This window comes from Thamnophis elegans, chromosome Z (assembly GCF_009769535.1).
Source record: "Thamnophis elegans isolate rThaEle1 chromosome Z, rThaEle1.pri, whole genome shotgun sequence".
Classification (NCBI taxonomy): domain Eukaryota; kingdom Metazoa; phylum Chordata; class Lepidosauria; order Squamata; family Colubridae; genus Thamnophis; species Thamnophis elegans.
The window spans coordinates 103133174-103155022 of NC_045558.1; the positions used below are offsets into that span (position 1 = coordinate 103133174).

General features: G+C 35.5%; 1 protein-coding gene across 3 annotated transcripts in view; it reads right to left on the minus strand.

The window, feature by feature from the left end:
• Positions 1 to 19737, minus strand: part of ZNF652 (zinc finger protein 652) — a 42846-nt gene extending 23109 nt beyond the window's left edge. Inside the window, exons 1-3 of one of the 3 annotated variants that reach the window (XM_032234791.1) lie at positions 19130 to 19144; positions 4592 to 4741; positions 587 to 1709 (exon numbers count right to left, since the gene is read on the minus strand). In XM_032234791.1, coding sequence (XP_032090682.1) covers positions 587 to 1492 — 906 coding nt within the window. In that variant the 5' untranslated portion in view covers positions 1493 to 1709; positions 4592 to 4741; positions 19130 to 19144. Of the gene's footprint in view, positions 1 to 586; positions 1710 to 4591; positions 4742 to 13446; positions 18385 to 19129 lie in introns of those variants that run through there. The other 2 variants (XM_032234792.1, XM_032234790.1) reach the window with 2 other exon arrangements.
• Between the last annotated feature and the right edge of the window lie 2112 nt (positions 19738 to 21849).

The window sequence follows — 21849 nt, forward strand, 5'->3', positions numbered from 1 at the left end:
ACATAGATTACTTATTTCTAAATAATTATTTCAAATCTAACAACAATCCATAGCATGTTAAATAGCAAATGGATATTTGACACACTTACAGATCAAATATATTTCTTACATTTACTGAAAAGTATAACAGGCTGTTTAGTTTACATGAGTGTCTCATTGTCATATATTCCCTAAACAATTTATAGCTAAATAAGATTTAGACAATTTCATTATTACAAATTAATCTTGCATGCTGTCATATCTCAACTACATATGCAAGTTCATATATCTTGCATAATAGTTATTTTTTAAAATAATGTGTCTTTATCTTCCATTTAATACTAACCAATGTACAATATGTGTGTAGGTTTGGAACCCGATGTTCAATTTCTTCTGTAAGATTGTGTAGAGAACTCTTACAGCCAGACATTATTCCCTCTACTCCCCACATCCATGCAAGTCAATTGCCTTAACTGTGCAAGAGGAAATATTGATCAAAGTAGAAAAGTTTGGGAACTTGCCCTCCTCAAAGGATTTCCCCCCCTTGCAAAGTGTCCAGGGGACAGCAGAAGGTAGGGAAATCTGGCAAACCAGTGAGAAAACCTACCTGAATGTTTTTTTCACAGTCTGTTTGCTGGTGAAGGGAGAGCTCACTTTCTAGAACAAATTTCTTCCCACACTTGTCGCAGATCTGCATGCGCCTATGAGTGACGTTCATGTGCTTCTCCAGATACCAGCGTGTGTTAAACACTCTGGGGCACTTCTCACAAGTCAAAGTCTCCTTTTCTTCACACTTTGATTTCTGCACAGGTGCCTTGGGCTCCTTTGCAGCTTTCTTCTTACGCTTGGGAGGCTCAATGCTCTTTCTACGGCCCCTTGTAGTTCTGGAAGTAGGGGAAGATGTGGCGGCTGCAGTAGATGCAGCTCTCCTTGTCCTCCTTTGTGCAACACTATCATTTTCCTCTCTTTGCTCTTTTTTCTTCTGCCTCTCATTTTCCTCCTCATCATTACTGTCTTCAGTGGCCTCTTCCTCCCCACTGTCACCCTCCTCTTCCTCACTACTGGTCTTAAGAACAGCAGTTTCTTTGGATTGGGAAGGGACCCCTTTCTCCCCTTTTGAAACATTTAATGTTTGGTTGTTAAGGTTTACCTCTACTATTATCTGCTCCCTTTTGTAAGTCACTTCATCTTCTTCCTCGTCCTCCTCCTGCAAGTCGTCAGAGTTCTCCCTGTCTTCTTTCACGGCTCGGGCCTCTCCTACTGTTCTGTCCTCCCTGAAATATGGCTGCTCCTCTCTGTCATGAAGATGTGGCTTATTTGCTTTTGGGTCCACCAGTACAGAATAAGGACTCCCAGATTCCCTTTTGTATATCTTGGTGGACAAATCAAGTTCCTGGCTGGCATCATGATAGAAAGTGGGTGGTACTTGACCCCTGTCCTCCTGTGCCATCCCTGCTACATGTGTGGTGCAATTTTTAGCCATCTGCTGGCAAGAGCTGGCTGTATCATTCATGGGGGCTCTCGATTCATTGAGCACCTTGTATTCCAGAATATCAGTGAAGTAACTCCTGTGGAACAAGATGAATATCTGGAAATAACTAAGTCATGACTGTTTTTGGGGAGCAGAGCAAGAAAGCACGTGTAGGTCATGGAACTCTGGTTTTATAGCACGAAGACATCGACAACAGTTCACAGGAAGAAAGCCGTCATTCAACAGATGAAAAAATTGTCTAGAAAAAAAAGAGAAAATTAAGTTAGTGGCTTAAGCATAGCAGGAATAAGTTATCCTTGGAAAAATCTGTTGCTTAATATAAACGAGGTATAGGATTTGTTCCAACAGTTGTTAACCATTTATATTAATAACAAGCTAATCATTTTATTGTCTACAAGAGAAAAATGGGGAAATGTTTTTACTGCATTGCCAACAAATATGTACTATTATCTGAATTTTAGAGCAACAGAAAGTGCTAAATATAGTTAAAAAGAAATGGTTTTATATATTTAAGAGGTGGTGCATAATAGTTTCTTTTACTATTCTCTTACTAGGTAACTCTTGCAGTTATGTAAGATTATTGATGCAATTAAATGTTTGAAGTTATAAAGCTCTGAGGTTTGCAAATAATGAACATTTATAATTTCAATTTTCAGAAAATTCTAGTTATGCAACTATAAAGATAACCTTGAAATATTATGACTGCACCTAATGAAACAGGAATCTGTGAAATACTGTGTTGTTCATAAACCTAGTATCATCTGAGTATCAGTTTCTCATGTCTTTCTCATCATTTGCTACCTAATTCTTTTCACAAGAGGTATCAAGAACTGATCCAGGAATTTCTAGTAGCAAAACATGCACTTCACCAATAAATGACAATCTTTTCTTTTTCATTAGTGAAACATGGATCAGTAGATTCTGGTGGTGAAATAGGGGTGGGGTTTTAAGGGCAAGATGTATCCGGCTTTCTCATTTTGATAAAGACACAGATGAATAAATGCATGTGCATAACATACATAATTTCATTTCTTCCTTCTTTTTGTTAATCCACAAAATTTTGGAAAATACACATTTTACCAACTCCCAAAAGGCCATGACAATAGAAGCAATCTTTACCTCAGGAGATAGGCTGTTCCTGAGTAAAAGAATAATATATAATCCAACCATGCTGAACTTCCAAAGAGGCATAAATGGGGCAAGGTAGAGTGATCTGCTCGATATTTTATATATTTTTTGGAGTAGGTAACATATTTGGGTCAGCTATCCATGCAGATCGTGTATTTTTCTATTAATTGTTTCATGATTTTTGCTGTTATTCCTTTCCAATAATCCCCGCCTCCATTTTTATAGTGAGAAGACCAGGAAATGAGCAAGATAAAGTTTACAGAGTGAACATATAATTTAACCCTATTGGGTAAGTCTCCTAGACTCTTTGACTGAAAGACATATTAAGTTGACAAATAAAAGTTCTGTTTCAAATTTGAAAGGCTTGACAGGAACATTTAAAATTGGCTCTGTTTCAATGGAATAAAATTAAAAATATTTCCAACTTCTGTCATACTGAATAATAGGAGCATAAAGCAAGTCTCTTGGTTTTTATCCTGGAATCGCAGATATTGTACTGTAGTCCATTCAAAAATATTTCCTCCCATTCAATTGACAGAAATTTTGACAAAAAGATGACTTAAAATTTGTTATTGCTTCTTAATTAATAACCAAAAGAAAAAAGAGCAAAATACAAGGTAATAGTGAATATATATAATATATATAAATAGTGAATATAAAATATATATATATATATATATATATATATATATATATATATATATATATATATATATATATATATATATATATATATAAATATATATAAACAAAGAAAGAAAAAATAAATAAAAAAGGTGTAATAAAAAAGGGAAAAAAGTATAGCAGAGAAAAAAAATGCAGGTAGAGATCCCACAATGTTTTGATTTGAATTCAGAAATACCAAGTGCCCAAATTTTGAATGGGAAGCATATAGAATACACATTTGTGATAGAATTAATAGTTATACATAATATAAAAATAAAATTGAAATTAAAAATGAAAGGGAAAATATTTGAAAAATAAATGAAAACATTTATGGCTAGATAACCGTCTACAGTTTTATACAGACAAATATTGAAAAAGAAATATGTATTAACAACTATAATATCACAGCTGACAGAATTTATGTTTACATATCTATGACAGATATTGGGAGAATGGCAAAATGTCCAGCAATATATAGGCTAATCATTTAAAATAAAGAAAGCTATAACAATCATTCCAATAGGAAATCTATAAAACTACAATGGATATAAATTGTCAATTTGTAAAATTTTATTCAGAATTATATAAGGTAAAAATGTAAAGGTTTCCCTCGCACATATGTGCTAGTCGTTCCCGACTCTAGGGGGGCGGTGCTCACCTCTGTTTCAAAGCCAAAGAGCCAATGCTGTCCAAAGACTTCTCTGTGATCATATGGCTGGCATGACTAAATGCCACAGGCACACGGAACACTATTAACTAAGTGAGAATATATAGTAATATAAATAATGTTATACTAGATTGAGACTTTCTTAGAAATTTGTAAAATGGATTAAGGTATCATATGAATCACCCACATCTAAAGACTGATGGCATGCTATCTCTATTTTTCTAGTATTCAGAAGAAGTAGACAAGGATGTCCACTTTCATCCATGTATTTTAATATCCATTTTAATATTTGTTTGAGCTGTTAGAAAATATAGAGATCTATGGAATAGTAATTAACTTAATTAATTAACAATTAATACAAATTAATTTGTTTGCATATGACAGTCTTTTCTTTTTTCTACTGTTATATCACTATCCCAGTGTTTATACAAAAGTAGCTGCTTTTAATAAAACAGGATGCACTATTAACTGGTTCAAATCAGAATTGATATCAATAGGTGAATATTGAGTTACCTATCCATTTAAGATATATCAATTTGGTACTTGTACCAAATACATTATATTCCAAAGAATATAACCCAGTTACTAATATGTAATATGAATAAAATATGGATAGAATTTTCTTCAGATATTGATAATTGAGAACGATTAAACCTTACCCTTTGGGGAAAGGTGAACTCTGCATCAATACAGGGATAATATTAAGATCACATGAAGTATTAGTAATGCTTTATGCTGCACTGGTACGGCCATACTTCTAATACTGCATCCAGTTTTGGTCACAACAATACAAAAAAGATGTTGAAATTCTAGGAAGAATGCAGAGAAGAGTAACAAAAATGATTAGGAGATTGGCTAAACTGTACAATGAACATTTGTGGGAACCAGGAATACGTAGTCTAACAAAGAGAAGGACTAGGAGCGACATGATAGCAGTCTTCTAATATTTGAGAGACTATCACCAAGAGGAAGAAAAATTTAAAACTCAGTTAGTATGATTAGAACTAAAAAATAATGTTCTCTACAAGTATTAGTTGTGCAAGTGCAAGCAGAGCCAACTTTTTTTATAGTTTATTTTTGTTGTAATTTATTTTAATTTATTTTGTTGTATTTAAAATAGTAACAGAATCAATAAACAACTCCCCACAAAGATCCATACCTTTCAAAATGCCTAAGAAGTAAAAAATGAAAAACACAAAATATAGTATGTTATTAAAACAGAAGAGTTATAATTTGATATATAATTATGTAATAAAAATATTGGGTGTGTAAGAGAGGGAGGGTGGGAGAGGAAAGGAGTGAGTGAGAGAGAGAGATAGAGAACAAGAGAATTAGAGTGAGAGGTTCCTATATTACCTAATCAAGGGGAAAATGTTTCAACTTCTATAGCAAGAGTGTGAACAAAATATTTACAAGTTACTTACTCATCATATCTGTATAGAAAAGGATTGTCTAAGACACCATTTTGTTAGTGAAGTAATAAGGACAAAGCTCCTTTGAAGCACATGTAGTTTTGAGTGTAAATACTGGATTACATAAATGTGACTGTGGCAAAAACTGATTTTTTAAGAATATGTTCTTGATTTATATACTTAATGCATGGAATTTAACAGCTAGATATAAATGTATTCTCCATGTTCTTACTATTGCAATAAATTGAGCAGCGGGTTGGACTAAAAATCCTTCAAGATCCCATCCAGCTCTATTCTGATTGTAAATTGTATGATCCCTTCATTAATGTATTGAAGATCTAATTGCACCTGCTGCTTATGAGCGGATTGGCAACAAACATAGATGTTCTTATAATGAAATATGGGATTCATCTTGACAAAATAAATAGGTTAAGAATGATATTTATATAAATGTATTTGAAATCATTTTTATTCTCACTTTTATTCTCATTCCAAATTTGGGGCTTGTAGATGCTCATGTTCTGCACATTTTAAATTATGGACAGACTAAATCTATTTTTCAACTAAACTACACTGAATATGAAAGGGCATTTCATTAAGACCAGTCTATTTTTATTCAATCACTCATTTCCTGTCTTGCATGTAATTTGGCCACACAGAAGTTTATTAAGACAGCTAATTAAGAGTTAGCTTCAAGTATGTAGGAATTCCAAGTATACACAGAACAGCACAGCAAGAATAAGACATTCACAATTTTCATTTGATGATGGTGAAGAAACACAATGGATCTATATATAAATTGGTTTCAAGCCATACATCACAGATATACAAATTAAAAAATTATTGATATAGTACATGGGAAAGATAAAAAGGTAATAATTTAAAAATATGTTTTTCAAAAGAAAAAAAAGAACATTCAAAGATTTTATATATTTTCCCACACTAAGCAAATACACGTTGAAGAAAGCATGAAGAAATCATTATTCAAATGAGATCTAGTTATGAATTATAATTTGTAAATATTTCACCAATTATGAAATGTACCATAAATAGTAACAGTAACCATTCTTACAGGACAACTATTCCCAATTACCGTATTTTTTGCGTATAAGACACAGCAAGATTTTGAAGAGGAAAACAAGAAACAAATAGTGTTTAGCCTGCACACATCCGGTTTTTGCCCTACCTGGCCCCCACAAGCACTCTGCAGGCCTCCTAAACTCTCTGCATGACCCATTTTTGCAAAAATATGGGACACGTGGGTCGGGTATTTCAAAATGCTAAAAATGGCCGCATTCGGTGTATAGGTCGCACCAACATTTCCACTTCTGTGCTTTTCATGCAAAGATGGGAGGGCAGGGGGAATCTCTGAGTCAATTTTGGTTCCTGTCCACCAAGTTTAATGTGCAATTTTTTTTTTACCCAAGTGATTTGCTATATGGCCTTCCGGTTCTGAAAGAGACTAACCCAAAGTCACCTAGCTGGCTTTGTGCCTAAGGCAGTATTAGATATTATTGTCTCCTGGTTTGTATGTCAGTGCCTTTAGCTACTGCATCAAATTAATTCTCATGGCAGTATTATGTATTATGCTATGGCCAACCTTACTTAGTTACCATGATCTTTGTTGTTGTTCTTTGAGATGCCTCACTAAATAAAGGCAGCAAGCATATATTGGGACTGAAGGTAAATTTTCCTTTATCTATATAGTATTAACATTTTTAATTGCTTCTGACCAGAACTCTGAACACAGGATGGCCATGCACGAATATAGGTGCCCTTCACTTCGCTACACTTTTATAATTTACATGGGCTATTCCCAGTAACCCAAGGACCAATCTGATGTAATGGATAAGGCATCAGGCTAGAAACCACGAGTTCTAGTCTTGCCTTAGGCAGAAAGCAGCTAGGTGACTTTGGGCTGGTCACATTGTCTTTGCCCTAGGAAGCGGGCTATGATAAGCCATTTCTGAAAAACTTTGCTAAGAAAATAGCAAGGATTTGTCCAGGTAGTCTCCAAGAATCAGACTCAACTGAATAGCTTAAGTAATTTTCTCTGTTGTTTGCTGTTATTGACTGTAATGTGAAGTGTTCAACCCAATATCTGTGTCAAGAGATATTATGTCATAAATGTAACATATTAGAAGACTAAGAAGATTCTGACATAAGATTTTCAAAGGCTTTTAGCAATTGCAATGCAGTTGTCATACAGATTATATTTTTAATCAAAAATGTATTTACTTGTAAAAATTCATATATGCCATTTTTGCTTTAAAATATTCTGGCATTATTTGATTATTTATAAAACAATTCCTTAATCTAAAAAGGGATTGCACACAAGTAACTCTTATAAATTATTTTGAAGATGAATCGTAACCCATAACTGCTATTAACAAGAGGGAGATATAACTAATTTTCCTCCCTGTATATCCAAATCTTCAGAGAAGAGTCAAGAAACCTTCTTAAATATGTTGGTTTATGTTTTGGAATATTTTAATTCATTGAACAAAAGTCAAATGGATCACTCAGTCAAGTTCCGTTCCAATAAACGCTTGCTGGAAGAACGTTAAGCGTGATGTTGTGTATGATAAGTCCAAAAATGTTACAAATCATTTCAGATGAACAGCACAAGAACATCATTGCAGAAATAAACAATTTGGCCAGGAAAATAGGGGAAGTAAGTTTCAAGGACTTAGGGGAGGAGTACATCAACATTTAATTCATAGAGAGGCATTATTACTAATGGGTAATAAACTCTTAAGGATAAGGACAAGGTTAAAGAAGAATCTGTAAAGAAGGCAATGCATGATGCCTGCAATTTTCTACAAATATAATCCATGCAATGAAATTCAAAGAAATCCTTGACAATATTTTAATTCCATACACAAGCCATATTCAATGAGTTCACCCCTCCTGAAGAAGCCATCTTTGGATCCAGACGTTCTTAACAATTATCGTCCAGTCTCCAACCTCCCCTTTGTTGGGAAGGTTGTTGAGAAGGTGGTGGCCTCCCAGCTTAAGCGGTCCTTGGAGGAAGCCAGTTACCTGGACCCATTCCAGTCCGGCTTCAGGCCCGGTTACAGCATAGAAACCGCTTTGGTCGCATTGACCGATGATCTCTGGAGAGCCAGGGATGGAGGCCATGCCTCCATCTTGGTTCTCCTTGACCTCTTGGCGGCTTTCGATACCATCGACCATGGTATCCTTCTGCGACGACTGCGGGAGGTGGGGGTGGGAGGCACTGTTTTACAGTGGTTCTCCGCCTACCTCTTGGACAGGTCGCAGTCAGTGTTGGTTGGGGGGCAGAGATCGACGCCTAGGCCCCTAACATATGGGGTGCCGCAGGGGTCGGTCTTATCCCCCCTACTATTTAACATCTACATGAAACCGCTGGGCGAGATCATTCGGAGGCACGGGATAAGATACCACCAATACGCGGACGATACACAGCTGTATCTGTCCGCCCTGTGCCAACTCAATGAAGCGGTGGACGTGATGAACCGGGGTCTTGAGGCTGTTAGGGACTGGATGAGGGCTAACAAACTTGTACTCAACCCGGAAAAGACCGAGTGGCTGTTGTGTTTCCCTCCCAATAATTTGGCTAGTGTTCCATCACTCAGGCTGGGGGGTCAAACATTACACCCCTCAGATAGGGTTCGCAACTTGGGAGTCCTCCTGGACCCACAGCTGACCTTCGATCACCATCTGTCGGCTGTGACCAGGGGGGCATTTGCCCAGGTTCGCCTGGTGCGCCAGTTGCGACCCTACCTGAACCGGGAGGCTCTCACAACAGTCACTCGTGCCCTTGTGACCTCTAGGCTGGAATACTGCAACGTGCTCTACATGGGGCTGCCCTTGAAGAGCATACGGCGACTTCAGCTAGTCCAGAATGCGGCCGCGCGAGCGATTGTGGGTGCACCTCGGTTCGTCCACATAACACCTATCCTCCGCGAGCTGCGCTGGCTACCTGTTGATCTCCGGATGCGCTTCAAGGTGCTACTTACCACCTTTAAAGCCCTCCATGGTAGTGGATCTGGGTACTTGAGAGACCGCCTCCTGCCAATCACCTCCCTGCGACCTATTAGGTCACACTGATTGGGCCTCCTCCGAGTTCCATCTGCCAGTCAGTGCCGACTGGCAACTACACGGAGGAGAGCCTTTTCAGTAGTAGCTCCGACCCTTTGGAACGACCTCCCCGTGGAGATTCGTACCCTCACCACCCTCCAGACCTTCCGCACAGCCCTTAAGATCTGGCTATCCTGTCAGGCCTGGGGTTAAAGATTATAGTCTGTCCCCCACCCGAATGATGAATGAATGTTGCTTTTATTTTAATTATATGTTATTTATATATGTCATTGTGTGTCTTCCCGCCCTATCTGTTGTAAGCCGCCCTGAGTCCCCTCAGGGAAAAGGGCGGCCTATAAATAAATTTACCATTACCATTACCATAAAAGCAGCATTGGCGTCCAATCACAAGGATCTTGAGAAGGACAACTATTAAATCACTTAAAATTGTTATCTCTGAACTGGAAACTTTGATGTCTCCAAATCCTTTTTCAGCCTCCGAGAACCCTATAACATGTTATAAAATGTTAATATAGTATTTTTAGAATCAGAAGTCCAAAATGTTATTATAAAACATAATTTAAATAATTCAAAATCTATCTAAACATTTTTCTGCTAAGTATCAATGATTATGTAAGTGTGAGGGTATAGATTTTCAGGGAATTTTATATATTGACATATAATTTGTGTGAATACAGAGATTGTACTGCTTAAAGTATGTTAGAAGCAAATTTGCTTGGATTCATATTACGGATGCTTTATTTGCTTCTTTATACAGAATACAATTAAATGTAGTTTAAGATGTTAAGATGTCAGTATACAGTGAGAGATTAGGAATTGGACTTAAATTCAATCCTGTTTACTGGGTAACTTTAAGCCAGTCACTTTCTCTGAGCCCTATCTTCTTCACAGAATTTGTGGAGTGGGAAATTGAAGGATAAAGTGATATGCATACAATATTAAGCTACTTAAGGAAAGATATAATATACAGATAAATACAAATAAAATCAATTTCCTAATTATAAACTATTTTACTTTCAAGCTATAAATTTCACATTTGCATTTGACTGCATTTTTCCAGATATAAATAGACTTATTCAAACTATATGAAGTTCTCTATTCTATCTCTAACAATCTTTAAACTGTGCTTGGTTTTATCAACTTTATTTCTTTAAATTGCAATCCAATTCTCTGCATATTAATCTGTTTTAAAATTGTGTTAGATTTACATTATTTTTTCTTTTGAAATGTCCTAGCCAGCATCCATAACACTTTCTCCGGAAAGATGTATCTGTGAGGTATATCAAAGCCACTGCAGTACCGTACATAAATTATGCCTACAGTATGCCAGTTCAAGTAATTTTTAATTTATGCTTACTTGATCCCTTTCAGTCAGTTGCCAACTCTCAGTCCAAGCAAACAAACATAAATTTGACTTGATATACATTATTATGAATGTATGTATTATGAATGCAGTTTGGGAAAAATAAATTCAATATACATATTTCTAAGAAAAAATAACTGTAACCATTTAATAATTGTTTTCATTATTTTGATTCAATATTTTTTCTGACAGAGCAGTATAATCAGTTATATTTTTTTTAGGGTGAAAGCAATTTTCTTATAAATCAAACTTTTTTTAAAAATCACAGAATTCCAATCCTAAAAAGGATAAACATAGCGGGAACCGCAGTTCTTTTTTTTTTTAAGAAGCCCCATTTTTCTGTTGTATGTTAGAAAAATTACCTTCATTGTGATTTTCCTCCTCATTAGTCTTGCAGAACCCTAGCTTTTTTCAGAACATAGAGAAATATCCTACTATAATTAAACCAAATCAGAAATCTGTCAAAAATATTGATAGCCTAAATAAGCAAGCAAAATGTCATTAATTTTTTAAAAATAGTAAAACATGTCTTATATGCTTGGCAAAAAAAAAAAGGAAAAGCCAATAAAAATGACCAATGATTATATTTATATTATTGGGATAAAACATTAGCATAGATATCTAGGATGCTAATAATTTCATGTAGTCCTCAACTTATGACTGGTTCTTAACAACCATTTGAAATTACAGCAGCCCTGGAATCGTTGTTTTATGGCTCATAAAGCACTTCAGTTGTTGTAAAATGTCGTGCCACTCCCGCATTTCAAGTGCTTGATGACCAATTCACCTTTCATCTTGCAGTCACATGACCATGATTTGCAATGTTTTTTGCCAGTTTCCAGCATCAAACATTCATTCGAAAGAGTGGGTTTGTACTTATGACTGTAGATTTACTTAATAAACATGGTGATTAACTTAAGTATCACAGCAATAAATGTCATAAAATGAGGTCCTATCATTTGTGCCTTGACTTATGACTGTAAAGACAAGACATATGACCAAAAACCCAGTCCTAATTGCAGTCGTAAGTTGAGAACTACCTGTATGATGGTGATAAAGAAAGAACGCAGGTACTAGTATCTTATGTAAAAAAATAAATTTTCCTGGAATCATGTGGTTACTGTAAGTTAACTGAAAACAGCAAATAAGGAGAATTTTTAGAATTAAGGAAATTTTAGCAAATTAAGATTTTTAAATGTTTTTGATCTGCAATCTTTTATAAGCCCTGAGTATTTAATTGTACAAAAAACTGTGGTATAAAGCAATTCCTTTGAACACAATTGTCTGATTTGTTAAAAACATAGTATCACTGCTAAATCTAATTCTGGGTCCAGTTATCTTTCCACCTGAAATGTAGGAATGTAATTCAAAATAGAAAGAGTATTATAATATTTTTCTTAAAAATAACATTAATATACTTTTCAGAACATTGTGGGCCTCAAACCAAAGTCCTGCTTTATTGCAATGAAGATTTCCATGCAACAACTGGAATTCTTCTTCATAAACAAGAGTAAACTTCTCTGCCAACAACTATTTGCTTTATAGGATCATTGGATATATGTCTGCTTATTTTCTACTTCTATCTTCAGATATGTTCCATACTTTTACATACATACATACATACATACATACATAGAACAGAAATTAAAGCAAACAGCAAATCCCACATCTCCTCACTATCCATAATCCACCCAAAGGATTAAAACAATTAATAATATACAATTTAGAAAATCAAAAAAGGGCTACAAAATATGTGCAACATTGTGCATATTTTACAGTATCTGAACTATTTCCCCTTCAGCACAATGTTGCCAGATTAGGTAATCTCTGAATGAGAAGCAGATCATGGCTATGCACATTCTCCATTAAAAGAATAACCCTGGATAAATAATTTGAACTTTTTATTTGAGAAATATGGAACCTTCAACCTTCAATGTTAAGTGTATTTTTTAGTGTATGGACATATAAACAGTCCTCACTTATGAACAGAATTAGAACCAAAAATCTGGTCACAAATTGTTGTGGCCATAAATCGAGGCACCCATGTGATTGGAACTATCTTTTGGTCATGTTTTGCAGGAGTTGTGAAGCAAATCACCATGGTTAAATGAATCATGCAGACACCCGCAAAAAAAGATGCAAACTGTAGTCAGGTGACCACACCATACTGCAACCAGTCGTAAAGGCAAGCCAGATGTCAAGTTCCCCAAATGCAGCCAAGCAACCAGTGTGGGGAAGTGATATTTTGGAATGGCTGGAAGTACTTTATGGACTGTAAAGCATCTGTACCTTGGCAAGAACTACCTGTATATGCATACATACAGTATATGCTACATACCAACAGCAACACAAACCTCTAAGTTGTTGATCCAGGTTTCCAAATTCATTCATTCTTTCTTTTTCTTTCTTTCCTTCCTTTCCCTCCCTCCCTTACTAAAAAGCCACAGTTAACATAATACATGAAGAACTATCTGTTTGTTCCATGCATTTTAAACATATAATGGTTCTTAAAAGTTTTTGAATTGAATTTTCAATATTCTGCATAAATATGATCAAAATGGGATCTGTTTTCCACATAGGTTCTGAAACTAAATAAAGATAATCCAAGTAACGAATCAAAAGTTCATTTATTTATAGGAAAATAATCCAAACCTACATATTTGTATGTGGCATAATCAGAAGGAAGGGATGGCCAACCAGCAAGGTGGATGGACAGTACAGTTGCAATAGGTGCATCAATGGAAGTCTTGAAGGTCCAAGTTGGGGACAGATCCTCTGTTGAAAAACGGTCAGTGTGACTGCTAAAAGTGGATACCAACATGATAGTACATAATCAATCAAACAGATACAACAATGTAATTTAAAATCCAATCTAAGATATCTGCTCTTCTGAATTATACTGACCACCAGGCGGCATCACTTCATCAATTTCATTTTTATTGGAAATTGCCAGTACTAGCATTATACACTGAGTATCAGCTAACCAGAAAAGCAAATTACATTTATAAAAGCTAGGGCCATATAAGACCATTTTAATGGGACCCCAAAGTCCATAGAACTTATTAGATTTTCCTCCATCCAAAGTTGTATGGAAATATATTATTTAGGGAAAATAGTTAAATGATATTGCAATAAAATATCCATCAGTTTGATTAAAAGAAATGTACATATTATAATCTGAGATTTAAACTCTTTTGAGTTCTGGTCATTGCAAGACATAGAATAAACATAAAAGTTGCCCTTTAAAGAAGAATCTTCCTAGTAGAAGGTGGCATTTTCTGAATCATACTTTCCAGAATAATATGTATTCAAGAGAATGTCAATTCTAACAGATAATACATAATTTCATTGTGTCATTTATAAGAGGCCACAAACATTCAATATATTTTTTCAAATTTCTTTAATACACAGAAAAGACATATTTGACAATTTAGGTACATTTATGGGAAGGTGGAAATGAACAAAACACAGAATCTTGCACATTTCCACATACATGTGCCAAAAATGTGAAATGAACAATGCTGGGGAAGCAGAAAATGAGTGATAACAAAAATTACTTTACTGAAACATGTAATTCAACCACAAAGCAACTTTTATTACCGGAAATATAATAAAAGTACAATGCCCATGAAAGCTGCATTTAAACTATCCATATGAAGCTTGACTCACATAAAGGTTCATTGCACAATCAGCCAGATGTTTAGAATGGATCCGGCTTTTTTATTCACCTTTCAAGTCATTTCCAGGGATCTGGAATAGGCAGATGTTGTTTGATCATGTTGAAGCCTGATGGCAGGCTATAAACTGTTCCAAATAAAGCTGCCTTTTGAAATCAACTGATTGTGATTTTTGTCAATGCTGAATGATGATGATTAATTCACATCATCACAACTGTCAGTTCTTTGGCTAATATTGGCATTCATGTGCAGTGACTTCTTCTCAAGAATTTAGTATGTTATAATGTATCAGCATAGTATAGCATGGATCCAAGTATGTGCAGAGCTCCTTAAAGGGGTGGGGAATTGACAGGTGAAAATTTTGTGCACAGATTCTCTAAGTGTCAGCCAATATTTTTGGGTATGGCACCCAACAAGGCCTGCATATACCATAATCCCATTTTAATTTTCAGGTCTTGATACTTTGTGATCTTCTCCAACTCTTTGTTTTCTATTCTACTATTTATTGGCATTGCTACATCAATTATCTTCTTTTCAACCAGAGTTAAATCTGGTGTGTTATGAACGAAGATTTTATCAGTTTGTATTTGGAATTCCACAATATTTTGTTCTCCTCATTTTAAATAACTTTTTCAATTCTATATCCCTATAAATTTTTCAATACTAGGACATGATAATTTTTACAGATGTCCCATTTAATCATTTTGATGACTGTGTTATGTTATTATTTTTAGTTGGTTGTATAGTCAGCCAGATATTTAGACTGGATTTGGCATTTTTAGCCACCTTTCGAGTTCTTCCCAAGGACTTGAAATAGGCAGATGTTGTTTGAGGGTATTAAAGGCATCATTGTTACTTATTCTTTTCTCTGTTAAAAAGAGTAGCTGAACTGGAATCTATGATTGAAGAGGAAGTGATATAATGTACCTGTACATTAGGACAGTTAGAGGTTTAAAAAATCATTTACTTAACCATATTAAATAGCTGTTAGTTTTACAGCAGTGATTGATGACACAAAGAGGATCAAAGCCAAAAGAAACCAAAAATCCCCCAACAATTTAATATACTGTACAGGGTGAAGCATTGACATGTAAAAACAAGACATCCAAAATAGTAATAATAATGTAACATACTTCCGAGTCTTTAAAACATCATCCCATTTTCAATTAATAAGAACAAAAAAGGGCAGATCTACCAATAAGGGCTGATTTAGTTTCTTAATCCAAATACTTGAGGGACATGACACAATTCAGAATTGAAATCAATAAAATATTGGTAGATGTATATTGAAAGTAGCCTTTATGAGGGACTTTAATTATTACCCTCCATGCAGGATACAGTACATACACAAGAACAATTAATAATGCAGCATATACTGATTTCATATGGCATGTCATAGTCCTTGTTAACATAAAAAGTTTGGACACACTAACAAATCAATCTATTCCATTACTCAATTACTGTAATTTGGGAAGATGGAGTGATAACATTGGAAAGAGGATTGATACTGGTCAGTGCAAGCAAATAAAACTTGAAATCACTGTATTCTTTCTCGTTTCTTTTGTATTAAACATAAATTGTAATAAAATACAAAAACAATGTTAAAATAGATTTAAAGTAACATTTTAATAAAAAAAACCCATAATCATTATAACAATAAAATCAGCATCCACCCCAAAAAAACATTCATAGAAAGAAAATACTATAGAATCTTGTCCCCAATAATTTCAGGCCTGCACACCAAACAATATGTTACTCTATGGATATATGTAAGTATTGTTTGCATTCATAATAATACAGTGTAAGGAGGCTTTTTATTATTAGAGCAGTGTGTAACATTTCTGATTTGATTCTTTAAAAAGTACTTTGGAGGATGCAGGAGCATAAACATGTATGCAACTTTTTAAAACAATTGGGCCTTCTGCCAGGTTCACATGGCAACCACAGAAAGCAGGTGCTACATTTGCACTCCAAACACTTTTTGGAATTTAATTTGAAGTGAGGCATAGGTTCAGTAACTATCCGGAAACTGTCCTGTCATTAACTTGCACTACAGGCAATCCATCACACTGTATTAAAGCAAGCAATAAAAGAATAAATAATATTTAAATCAACTCTTAATTAAATTATCTAGAATGCAGAATGAAAACGTGTCACCCAAATTTAGATTAATTTTAAATCTGTTAAAGCATCCTTCCTCATCATACCGCCACTTCAGAAAACATTTCATTCATTATGTTAAACTGAAAGAACTAATGTGGCTCCAAATGAACACAGATTATTATATCAACTGTAATCAATCCAGTTTCTTATCTGGAACAGTTTGCTGGGAAATATACAGTCCCATTGATTGTAGTATCTCAAAACTGCAGTGAATCTAGCTAATATCCATATTTTAAAATTATTGAAGCCTACTGGTACTAGAAAATATTCTTGCCTTCCCTAACCATGTAATGCAAATCATGATATCAATCAACTACCCCATGTCTTCCTTTAAGTATTTTATTTCTCCATCATATAATATATAGATTATCAGTATAGAAATTCCATTTGTACCATTGGTACCATGCATTAATGTTACAGAATACAAATATGGGTTAGATAGACAACTTTCTCTTGTTAAAAGTGGTGTTACTCATAAACACACTGACCTGAATATATTTTTTACTTATTCACCTATCCATTTATTATTTTATTTAAGCTTATATGCTATTCCAATTGTTATCAACTCTGTGTTTTCTATTCACCAAGTAAGCAGTTGTCAATAACAATTGCTACCATACTACAAGGTAAAACAAACTCATAACATATCTATTTCCCAGTCCTGATGATGTAGCAGTTTTTAATAACCTCTGTAAAATCAACAGAATGTGAATGCAATTCTAGGGATGAAGGCAGTGAGGAGTTATTGGGTGGGCAGATATAATCAGAACTAAGCAATCCCAGATATACCCTGGTCCAAGCCCTGAAAGGTTTTAAAGATGACAACCAGCACCTTGAACTGCATCTAGAAGAAATATAAACATAACTCAACATAAAGTGCAAACTTTTCTCTAAAGGATATAAATTATAAATCTGTAAACTACTTTGTTCCATAAAGTTGCTGTGCACTGAAACAAAATCTGAACTAATATAATTCTGGCAAGTTATTACCCAAGTAACTATTTATCAGGCATAAACATAATAGGGAAAACAAAATAACTAAAGATGAATTTGTTTTCAGGTTGTTAAACACCTCTATAATACCAGCTACTATCTTGTTTTCTCTATCCTCCAGCCACCATCAACACATGATGCCAGTAATATACAATATTCTCAAGTGTTGTTAAGTACAATATCTTTCCTACTCAACACATTTCATCTCTCTCCATTTTATTCTTGCTCTGGAAAATCTCATGTCCATCTGCATCTTAAAGGTAGTATAACTATTGCAAAACCCATCTTTGTAGAAGGTCTGTTTCCTAATTGCACATTTTTCTTGGAAGCAGTACTGTTCACCATATTGTACTCTTTCTACTCTTCAATTCACTTGAAATAAGTTACCGGTATATACTATTTTGTCAGGCAGAACATCAAGGAGAACAGATATTTATGTTAATTTAGTCACAAATGTTGGTTTTTCAAACAAATTTTCTCAATTTCTCTCACAATATCATTCTCAACATTTATCAAAATAAATATACTGTTGATCAACATACAGGAGGATTAGCACTTGAAGAATAAGATGTATTCTCATGTAGAATGTCTGAACTTGAATTTCATATTGATGTATCACCAAAAGTCTTACCCACAGACATGCTTTATGAAAACTATTTGCTGTCAAGTATTTTATAACCATGCAAACATTGATATTTTATTTATTAATCTATTTGGACAACTTCAGTGTATTTCACAATTGGGGAAGAGCATGAGACATAACTCCGAATTTCTTTTTATTTACATTATTTGAACTACAGCAAATCCTGATCAAGTGCAAATTCAGTGGAGATTACTTTTTAGTAGATATCTAAATTTTTGTAGATTGGAAAGGGAAAACCATACATATGTCAAAAAATATTATATAACATTTTTTGTTTATAATCACCAAGAACTTCTTTGCTTTCTGGTGGAATTCAGAAAACAAAAAAGAACTGTTAATGTAAGAATGCAAAATAGAGATACTACTTCTTAATCTTCAGATAAATATTTCAGATGATGAAGTCCAATAATTTTTAAAGTGTCAAAGTAAATATTTTTTCTACATATATCCCTCAAGCCAACTTCTATCTCAGCTTTTCAAAATTTTATGTTTCAACTCAAGGTCTTCCAAGCAACCAAGCTCATAATCATTTCCATTAGCTCTACGATCTCCACTTCTGCAGAGTGAATGGTGGCTGTAAGAAATATTGCTCCGAAGACAAGAGTTTCAAGATAAACATGACTATGTCCTCTGGGCTAAATCTTGATGACTTTAACCAAAGCATATCAGTAATCAGTTACTTTGGACGCGCTCAGATGTACATTTGACGAATCATACTTTTATTTGCTGGAAACCTGCATCACTGCACTTCCTGGAAAAGTGGGGGATAACAACTAATCGAACGAATGAGGTCTGGGGGCTCATCAAGGGAAACTTGCCCTGCTCCTTCTGCCAACTGGGCCTCTTGCCTTGCACAAACTCACCCAGGCCGGGATCGTCCGCTGCTGTCGCCTCCATCGCTCCATCGCCGCCGCCGTCGCCGCGATCCATGCTTAGGCGGGGGAGGGGAGGGGGAAGGAGAGGGCGGTCAGGGCCCTCCTTCCTTCCTGCCCTCCCCTGCTTAGGGCCCCCGCCGCCGCCTGGTTTTAAGACCAGGCCTTGGCCCCTCTGCAGCTACCTCCGCCGTGGTTCTGCCTATCCTTCGATCTCCCTCCCTGCCGCCGCCGCCGCCGCCGCAGCGCTACGTGGCCCTCGTCGCAGCCAACCAAGGCAGTCAGTCAACCTCACGATTACGCCAACCCTACCCCCCCTTCCTGACTCGTTTTTTCCTTAAGCGTCGCTCTCTGGCTGGTCCTGAGGAAGACAACGAATGCGCCTGCGTAGAAGCTGTCGCGCGAGAGCGCGCGGCTTTCCTCAGCTTTTTTTTTTTTAAGCGATCTCTGCCTTTTTCTTGGCGTGGTTCCTGCGCGCGCATAAGCGCGAATCCCTACCGTGAGCGCCAGTTAAAGAGTTTAGTCCACCGTCGTCTCTTTATTTTGCTCACTGTGCCAATTGCTTCTCTGTCCACCCCCCCCCCCCCGCCAACGTTCCGTCCCGGGCGAATGAACGCGCTCACGTTACAATGGAAAGGTTGGTTGGCCAGCGCATGCGTGGTAAAAATCAATGTCTACGCTTTCGGAGAGGGGAGGCATGCTCTTTGCCTCAGGTGAGAATCGAAGACAAAAAGAGGGCGGGGGGGGGGGGAAGAAGAAACAAAGCATAAAATTTCCCCCACCATAACAGAAAAGCACCGTGTGTATCTGTGTGTGTTTGTACGTAGGCGCGTGCGCGTTGGAAAAAGACTGAACATATGTGCTGAAGCAAGCCCATTTTTTCGCCGAAGCTTTTCATAAGCAAATAACATCCGATACATCCCAATTCCCAAAGCCTTATTCGAAGGGTTTATTAAGCTAGAGTGGGATCATACTATAGGGTGGGATCATTTGGATCACACTTTCCATTGAATAAATTTTTTTTGTCTGGAATATTTTAGTAGGCATCCTTGTTAAAAGTTTTAATGTGAAATAAAAATATTAATTGTTAAAATCGGGGGGGGGGGGGAGAATTAAAAAATAATAGTTTGGTCCACAAAAAACATGATGATCTTTTAATATGTTAAGATTGAGTTAGTCAGAAAAATCTAATGGCACATTTCTATACTATACAATGGCAGCAGAATGAAAACATTGTATTGTTGCAGTGGGAATAGACTTGGAAAAGTTGCTCTTGAGAATGAGATGAGTGATTTCTAAATTTCATAAAGCTAATTAACTAACCACATGTAGACTGATTTGCAGATGAATTGTACAAAATAATACAAACAAGACTACGTAACTTGAAGAAATTATTCAACTACAATGGCATTTTAGGTTATTTGCTGGAACATACTGTTGCCTAAGAAACTCAAGTACTAGAGTGAAGTGGAGTTGTAAAGAACCTAGTTCTTGAATTTGAGAGAAACACTCAATTCCTTTGTAAAGTGGCTTTTTCACACACACCATACCTACATGAACCACAAAAGCCTCAGACAAAACCAAAATCATTTTATTAAACGGGTGAAATCTTCATATAAACTGCAGAAAGAAAATGCATAAATTTTATACAGTATGTCTTGCATCAGTGAGCTACAAATCAAAGATATTGATTAGATGTGGGAAAAGAGAAATTAAAACATGTTGCATCTTCCCTCTTTCATTTCTTTAACATTTCTTTAAATTAAAGACTTCAGAATGTTTAATTCTGAGTTCCTGAAAGAGTTGATTTTCGCATATCAAGAAGTGGTTTTTGCTAAAAGGAAAAATTTGGTTTATCATAATTACTAAAACTGGTGTCTGTAACCTTTAACTGTGAAACAAAGCATCATAAGTAACAGTTTTTGAAGTTAGGTACCTCAAAGAGCTAACTTACTTAATTTTGAATGTATTCAAAATCTGGTATCACGAGTCACATGAAATTTGAATTTGGCAAATGTTATAAAATATTTTATGACATAATACAAAATATCACAAAACGTCTGCTGTGGGTCAACTCCTAGAGGTTGTGCTATCAGTTCAACATGGGCTAATTTCAAAGCAGATATAGCTCTGAATATTTCCCTGAATTTCAATTTTTCTTGTGAAGGCCCTACATTAGAAGCTCTGCTGTTGTTGAGACATTGAGGAATTTGGTAAGAAAATACCTTTAAAATGATGATCCAACAGATCAGAGGTGATTTAGTGGTTTCCTAAACTTCAAAAGTGGGCACAGATGTCATGCTAAAATACTAATATTAAAATGCTAGCAATAAAGACAAAAATTCCAGGTAGTAATACCACAACAAACATAGCTTGCCCAGCTCGGTGAAGGACAAAAATTGTGAAGTGTGTGATATATTGTGTTACATTAATATACATCATAATATACATCAATATATTGTGTTTGATATTATTGTCTTCAACCTGACTGGGATTTCTATGTGGTTAAGAATTCTGACAATAATTGTACAAAGACATCTATCTAGAAGGCACTCGATTTCAGGGAAACCTACAATATATTATTGCAGCAATAAATATTAATTTTGTAATGAAGGCTGAAACATATCTAAGTGGTAGGTCTAAAATCAATAAAAGCATTTTGCTTCCTTCTTTGGACTCCATCATTTAAATAGAAGTAAATTGCACAATTG